Source organism: Haliotis cracherodii, unplaced genomic scaffold (assembly GCF_022045235.1).
Source record: "Haliotis cracherodii isolate W230 unplaced genomic scaffold, xgHalCrac1.p SCAF_7, whole genome shotgun sequence".
Taxonomy (NCBI): Eukaryota; Metazoa; Mollusca; class Gastropoda; order Lepetellida; family Haliotidae; genus Haliotis; species Haliotis cracherodii.
The window spans coordinates 47618293-47626955 of record NW_027266330.1 but is presented as its reverse complement, the minus strand read 5'-3'; the positions used below and the strand labels follow the sequence as shown (position 1 = coordinate 47626955).

The following is an 8663-nucleotide window of genomic DNA, read 5'->3' as shown; positions in this document are numbered from 1 at the left end:
ATGGTATCAGGTGCAGATCATTTCTTGTGGCTGTATTTGGTGTGTTTGCAACATATCTCTGCGTCTCGTGACCAAGTCAAGTTCTCACTGACAGGAGGTCCTTCGGGGCAGGTATTCTATAACCATCAACTGGACAGGAAGATGGCAAACACGGCGCTGGATTGTGCCCGCAAGTGCACTGGTCTACAGGGTTGTGTGGGGTACAAGTTTTACCCTGTTAACGGCACGTGTGACATGAGATCTTTCCTCGTGGAACAAGGAGCAGCGACGGACCAGGGATTCACATCGTACACACGATACATCGAGGGTGCGTTTCTGTAACAAACGTTGTCCTGGCAAAACTAAACTTCATTCGATATGTTATTAAAAAGTTGGTTAGAACCCTATTATTCTAATTCATATTTTTATATTTTGAAGTTGTGTTTAACTAGATAGTATTGAAATACTTTTCAACGTCATTTTCATCGAAACCAAACGTGATTTCGCATTTAAATCGTTTCAGCATAATCTGTACCACCTCTGATGGGACAATCAATGCAAAGCTCAAATTTCTGAAGAAAGTAAAAAATATTGCGAAACAATCGATATACATCGTCAATTTACAATTCAAAACAGTGTACAACATCGCCATTGGCAAGACAGCTTCTTTGAGTTCCACTGTCTACCCCCACTATTCTCCCCCAAAAGCTCTGACTGGAGGATGTGCCTGGAGTGCATACGGTACCAATCCCTGGTGGAAGGTGGACCTTGGACAACCCTACAACATCTACACCATTCAAGTAACCACCGCGGGGTCTTGTTGCGGTGAGTCACCGGAGTTGTTGTAAAATTGCATATCATGATCCAGAAACAGCACTATCCCCTCTTTTGCTTTGGGATGCCCCAAATCGTTCCCATAAGAAACATGTACTCTGAACCTTTTGGATTTCGCCAAATCGTTATAGACTTTGCTGGTATTCCTGGGGTTTCGTTGACGTCATAATCCGCGACGTCCATAAGGTGACCAAAACTAAATTTCGCTGTATAGAACCCGCTTAGGGGGATGCATGCTTACGCGCCTAAAGGGGACCACATTAAATACGTATGAATGTAAACATGTGTTTAACCCATTAAGAGTTGAGGCAGAATAGTGAATATCGACTCAAATATCGGCCCCAAGAGAAATACATGGGTGGTCTATGTATGAATGTGACTAATCATGAATGTGACTTTCTATGTCAATCAACGACGTATTTTGGACCGAAGAGCTATGGTTAGAATGTGCCCCCAAAACGTCGTTTTTTCGTCAAATGCCCATAAACAGGGTTTTCCTTTTTGCAGTGAACAGTTGGAGCGACCACATGTTAGTCGTGTTGGTAGTTATGTGGTAGTTAGGATAATTGATACTTTTATGTTTTAAGCACATTAAATTCCTACGAGGTAATTTGAAAAGCGTTTTGTTTGCTAACAGTTTTCGTTTCAATACCACTTGATCGAGTACTTGAAAAGGGATAAAAATTGTTGATTTTGACCTGGCGTCTAATCAAGACAGGAGTCTCTTCAAGGATTTACAGTATTGGAAGATGCCTTTAGCCATAAACGCATATAACTTTGGTGTTAGGTGTCATTGTGCTATTGTACAGTGGACGGTTGCCAACATCTGTGAAGCACTGGTTATATGTACAGGCCTTTTGATTCCACCTACCTGTACAGCGTCGTCGGTAAACATCTTCTCCAAAAAAAACACAAGGCCAAATACAGTTGATAGCTTACGTGCTTGTTCACATTGATAACACGTGAAGTTTTTTTTCTAATCCGATTTTCAAAATACCCACCACAGCCATATTGAGAAAAGACATGGGAACCGCTTAACCATATTTCCTTAAATTTAATGTAAGTTTGTACATATCTATTTAATAGGACTCAACACAGATGTTCCGTTTCAAAAAAATTATTATTATTATTATCATTATTATTATTATTATTATTATTATTATTATTATTATGTACAGGTTAAAATTTTAAAAAATGTAGCAAAGAGGGTTTGGGTGATCCTGGCACAGTTAGGCTGCACAGTTAGGCTGGTTAGGCTCATTATCAGCTCAGGGCCCTTGCCCACTCTACACGCAGCCCAGACAGCGAATGGGACTTCTCCCAGGAAGCGCTGCCTAGTCAAACCCACCCAGAACTTTTCGGAGAATGACAAAACTCCCCAACACTGCAGCCTTCTGCATTACCCAGATTGTCAGAAGGGCTGCATTCCTGGTAGCAAACCCGGGTACTCTCCCAATGTCAGTCAGCAGATTGGGAGGTACCAAACCTAAGGCACCGAGAACAGTGGGGAGGCGGACAACTTGGTACTTTGGATGCAAGCGTGACATTTCGAAAGCGAGGTCCTCATATTTGCCATGTTTTCACTCAATCTTGTCAATCACATTAGTGTCAAAGGGGACAGAAAATTCAATGATATAAATGATTTCATTGGATCTATCAAAAAGGACAAGATCGGGTTTGTTGGCCTGGATACGTCTGAGACTATTCCAAAGAATTTTGTATTAACCATTTTCCATGACGCCCTCTACATATTTTTGGTCGTACTAAGGGTGGACCTCTGTGTCAAAACCACAAGCATGGCGAGGATGGTAATAAAATGACCGCGCCACTCCATCATGTCGCTTAAAATACTGTGTATGTGTCAAAGCTGGGCATCCACTGATAACGTGTTTGACAGTCTCATTAAATTCATTACATAATCTACATTTCATATTTACATTTTAATGCAAAATCACACATTGGCTGTTTCGAGTGGGAAGCGAACAGAAAGCATTCAGTTTCACTTTTCGGGCCAGACGACTTCACCCAAACGAATGACTCTGCAGGATCTCAACACACTGCACATAAACTCGATGCAGTGGTCGTTCAGAAAGCCTCTCCTTGAAAAACTGAGTCTGGGCCGACTTGATATTGATTGTACTTCGCTTGGTTGACACTCATGTCTGTAACCGTCCAGCAGTACAGAACCATCAACAAAATCAACACTGACATTGAAATTATGTCACAAATCCTTGGCTCGTTTAAGAAGACTGTGGAATGCCTTGTTTTCATCATGAGTCTTGACATGCTTCACAAGACGATCGTCAGACAAATGTGCGCAAAAGTGCACAAAACAATTCTATCACGAAGAGCCCCAACGTTAATCAAACCACTTCCTCCCATAATGATTGGTAAATATAAGCGATTGAAGGAAGAGCGAGGGTGGTGGGAATATTATTATTATTATTATTATTATTATTATTATTATTGATTTGACCTTTGCACATCGACCATTCTCTTAAATCCTGTCAAAATGCATTCCCTTCCAGTTTTATAGTTTTATCATAAAAAAAAGTCGATTCGGTCGTGTTTGAGCGTCTCCGTCACTTACAGTGGGCGGAGCTTATTTGGGGTTGCGCTATAAATAACAAAGCACATGGTCATGTGTACACGTGACATATGATGCTTTGTTTCTTTGTTTGTAGTTTAACGCCGCACTCAGCAATATTCCAGTTATATGACGGCGGTCTGTAAATAATCGAGTCTGGACCAGACAATACAGTGATGGATATCATGAATATCGATCCACGCAATTGGGATACGATGACATGCATCAACCAAGTCAGCGAGCCTGACCATCCGATCCCGTTAGTCGCTTTTTTCGACAAGCATAGTCGCCTTTAACGGCAAGCATAGGTTGCTGAAGATCTATGCATTAGTGCCATATTGTATTGTGGTGTATATAATTACAGCAGAACAGCAGCAGTTTCGGTAGACGTAACAGTAACGAAACATATATACGAGATTAACGTGACGTAAGTATTAACGACAAGATTCTTTCATTTCAATCCGGAAACGAAACAGATAGCTGTGGGTAGCTTATGTGTTTCGTTTTGATCACATGCATTCAACAGGTAACCACAATAATCAGATGATATTTTTTAAACTCATATAAAACTTATTATAACACAGAATTTTCAACTAGTGTTTGGGAAGAGGTTTCATTTGAAACACCAGAAGTTGCGCCAATGTGTCTTAACTTGATAACAATATATGAATGTGCCACGTGTATCAACATAACAATGCACATTACCAAGTATTAAATAAGTACCGAAATAAAACTGGATGTTTTGACCTACATGAGTTTGACCATGCGATCCACATGTGTCCCATGTATTTCTTGTTCGATGGATTTGGATACACCTCGCACCTCGTTTTAAAACACAATCTGGCATCACTCCCCGTTTTGTCCAATTCAATCCTTCATCTGCTGCTACGTGTAATATCAGTTTCTTCAAGTCCAAGTATCTGGGATCTCTAGACACTTCGTTTATTCAAGGGTAAGGGAAACATGACGGAAATAACCAAAACGTAATTTCATCACTTGAAAGTATGTTTGACCATTACCAGGGTTTTCACGATCATTGTCATCCAGATTCCAGGTTTAGGCCAGACGAACGATACGAACAAAAGACGATTGTCGTGGTTATTATGAGAAATGCTTCTCATAAACTGAAAATATACTGACCGTAGGCCATAGAATTACGTTTGGTGCCATGGTACATATTATGCTCTCAATCATCACGACAAACGTATTTTGTTTTCATCAGTAGAATACAAGCACAGGACTAATTTGTTTATGTTAGACTGGAATGAAAATATAAATCTGAACCTTCCCTTGTAACATTTTATGAAGATCTGAAGACGTTTCCATGTCGTCACCCGCTTACACTTAACCAATTTGTGGAATCATGACGTCATATTGATCTGTCAGAACACCCGTATAAGCTCCGCCCACTGAGGATGCGGTAGTTCCTACCGCAAATACCGCTTACATTTATCATCTTTGATGACAGCGCAAATAGTTGGCTTGGCGCTATAATTACAGCATAATGTTGATGACTTATCCTCTGACTGAGAACGTTGTATTCTTGCTTTTATGTTTTCTTCGTTTCATGACATTACAGTAAATGTTGCTACCTGTGACGCAAAAAAAACATTCATTCTTTGTAAAAACATTACATGTGAAGATGGGATTTTTACTTGTAGCCATGACAAACCCAGACTTGGCACATTGCTTTAGATTATTTCTTTTGTATTTTTTGACGTTTTGACATTCATTGCCCTGAGGAATGTAATTTTAAGCAAAATCCTATCCAGTATATATCTTTCCTTGTTTCATTTGGTTTAATTTGGAACTGGTTTTCTTTTTGATGATTTTGTTTATTACCCTTTTGTGGTTCAATGTCTTCCGAAGCTATGTAAAGTTGTTCCAATATTCGAGCAGCAAAATAGACGCAACAGTTAATGCCAGGCAAAGAACCTCCACAGTACAGGAGTAACAGAAATATCGAATTTAATTTATCAAGTTGATTCTTTTGAAATCGTTAAAAACATAACATGTGAAGATGGGATATTTATTTGTAGCCATCCCACACCACTGACAAACCCAGACTTGACACATTGTTAAAGATTATTTATGACATAAATAGTGAATGATTTGTTTCCACTCTAGCCACGGATCCAATTGCAACCCTGGAAGTGGCGCTGGGAAATGGCTGTTGGTCGTCGACTGCCTGCCCGGACACTTGCAGAAAAACATGGGGGCTCCTTGCACCTAGCAGTGTTCAGGAGTTCTCCTGTGTATCATTGTCCGGATCCTACCAGTACGTTGAACTGAGGGTACCTGGTGTATCTAAACAATTAAGAGTATGTGATGTCAAGGTCATTGGCAATTAAACAGTAATATCCAATATGTAAGAGATTACCGAGCGTTGGGACAGGTTTATCCAATCTGTCCCTTTACATGAAATTGAATTGTGCTTGTTGGATAAATTTCTACTGTCCATAAAGAGCCCGAAAATACAGAAAATGCATAATTTGTCCTCTTGACTTACACAATAAATTAGTTCGCGGATATTGCTGGATGTTTCGAGAAATAATGTGTTTCAAAAGAATTGTTTGACTCCTCCTTTGAGAGAAGCATTGTGTATGGCTTGGAGTACTGGGTTTTCAGTCAAATAAGCATCCCTAGGTAGCACATGATGAGTCCTGGGGTGGGTATTTGGATGCTTTCGTTGGGTATCACACCTGCAGCACGTTTGCACGTTATTATAGCCTTTATGAGAGACACAAAATACCTTTACATAACCATACATGTATACCCTTTTCCGTATACAGTTTGACCTATTGTTCTAGACAGTTGAATTCATTTATGGATTGGTGGAATATTTCAAATCACAAAGGGGACTATGTGCAACACAAGATTATGTGGTCAGAAGACAATTAAAGCCATATTGGACTTCCCGCTGATCATTATCACAATATCCGAACATTTCACAACCACAGATTAAGATTGATAAAATCATAACAGAAAAAAAGATTTCTGTATTTTGTAATGGTAGCATACCGCATTTTGTTTGTGAAGTTTATATATCATAAAACATATGTTGTGCTTTTAGACAACATTGTCGTCTCACGAGTTGAGTGGTAATGACGATTTAGAATTATTTAGTGCCTTTGAAGTACCTCTTCTCAAATCTCCATTCCTTAATACAATTTCTTCTTTTGTTGTAACGACTGTCCATATTTGTCGTGAACATATTCTATGGAGTGTTTTTGTTGTTGAAGTCGTCTTGCTGTAGCAACTGTACAACTGATGTTGCTGTGCATGTTGTAAAATTAAAATACACTTGAAACACAAGTCAGAAATTGTTCACAGAGGGAAATGCTTTAAAAGGTTGTAAGTAACGAAAGTCATAACTTGGCCATTCTGTTTCTTTGTTTGTTTTGCTCAGCTATATTTCAGCTACAAGACGGCGGCCTGTAATTAATTGAGTCTGGACCAGACAATCTAGTGATTGACATCTTGAGCATCGATCGATGAGCATTTGGGATCGACGACATGCATCAACCAAGTCAGCAAGCCTGACCATTCGATCCCGTGACCATTTTGTGGTCAATTGACGAATATTATTAAATGTTTGAGACTCAACATTCAGTGTGCTTAGTTACGTTCTTCTTTGATTTCCTTTACTTTGTTTACATTAACAATAAATGGGTGAACCCTTACCAACTTTTGTTATTTCATTAATGCGGTATTTATTATTTGGGTTTAGTCATCGCCTTTGTGAGTTCTGTTCTGTGTACTGACCTGACGCCAAATACAGATACCAGACTATCCTCTGGATTACATAACCCTTACGATGTAATAAAGTGTTTAATCTCAAGGAGCAGCCATACTAATTGCTACTACACTCACAAAAGTCAAGTACGTCCTTGTACATGTATGAACTACTCTTACATGCACGTGTATATGTATACTACGTGAGCAACATTGTCTTGGTACAACATTTTTAGCTCACCTGACTAAAAGTCAAACCCATGGCATTGCCTGCTTGTTCTCGCTCCACTTTAATGCTGAATTTCATGGCCTTCATTTGACCTTGCACTGTTTTCCATTCGCTACTTAATTCATACTGTACCTTCTTAAATTTTGAAACAAGAAGAAAATAAGAAAACTGAAACATTGTCCGAAGGTTATTATTAAATGATTATCCCCATTTAACTGCTCAGAATGTGTTACACCAAAGGATGTTCTAAACTTATCGACTGTATCATTTATAAACACATCAGCTTTCTAAACCTTGTTGCTTTAGATGACATGACATAGTATATTTGATCACAATTAGTTATCATGTCATGATTCGAATTGCGATACATATCAAAGATGACCATGTCGCAGACATAGTCTCAATGGTGCAAGGTTAATATTGGATCATTATGATCAGTTGGTTATATGTGCACTTTAATAGTTGCAGTGTTAGCACTTTGACAAGTATTGAATTCTTTATAAAGACGAATAATAAGCAACCGAAACTGTGAGAGAATTAATTGACATGATCCTCATTATATAGTGAATCAAACTGTTGACATTAAAACTAATTGTACCATGACATTGAAGAATTCTTGATTCTGATTGATTAAAAAGAGGTTTCCTCTAAGCAACAGAAACCTCTCATAAATAAATTAAGCCTTTTCACACAAAAACCGAGCGTATGAATACATCGATAGCCTACATATCGATCCATAAAATGGCTGCCGATCGATCACTCATAATTAGACCTGTATAGGGTATCAATATTTCTTCTTTTAGACACTGGGTCACTAAAAAATGCATCAGGCCTCTAACACACGCAGGGCCAACGGCTCACGCGAAATAAACAGACGCCCGAGTGTCTAATAAATGAAAAACGGTACGTTTGATATCGGATGTTTTGGCGACGATTTAGACGTTCGAGGCCAAAAACCTGATTGCTTCGATGATGAGATTACACAATTTAACGAAGGCATGAGTTTTGCATACAAATGATAACTTTTATGAACTTTTAAGGGGCATGTTTGGTAGAGAGAGGTCATTTCCTCACTGAAACAATAATAATGAAAGTAAGATAATACATTATAATACACTATTGTTTTTTTGGGGTTTTTTTACTTTATTCATGACATGTTGTTTACAAACCTGTTTGTGATCGATATTCATTGCCATCTCGTACCACCAACGTTAGGATTTGGCAGAGGGGATTTGTCTACCACAAGACACTGCTCCCTTCGAAAAGCCATGGAAACTCACAAACAAATGTCCCGACATA

At 38.9% G+C, this 8663-nt stretch overlaps 1 protein-coding gene across 1 annotated transcript; it reads left to right on the top strand.

Annotated features, from left to right (window-relative positions):
* LOC139447159 (uncharacterized) lies at positions 1-5751 on the top strand. The gene is made up of 3 exons (XM_071228351.1): positions 1-307; positions 616-804; positions 5528-5751. Exons 1-3 carry the CDS (start codon positions 1-3, stop codon positions 5749-5751), a joined length of 720 nt encoding a protein of 239 aa, XP_071084452.1.
* Positions 5752-8663: the final 2912 nt, after the last annotated feature.

What these genes read in the sequence shown, in the direction of transcription:
- LOC139447159 (XM_071228351.1), top strand. Translation starts at nt 1, where the DNA reads ATGGTATCAGGTGCAGATCATTTCTTGTGGCTGTATTTGGTGTGTTTG. An exon ending in GTACACACGATACATCGAGG is followed by an intron (nt 308 to 615) that starts GTGCGTTTCTGT and finishes AATTCAAAACAG; the next exon opens with TGTACAACATCGCCATTGGC. An exon ending in CACCGCGGGGTCTTGTTGCG is followed by an intron (nt 805 to 5,527) that starts GTGAGTCACCGG and finishes TTTCCACTCTAG; the next exon opens with CCACGGATCCAATTGCAACC.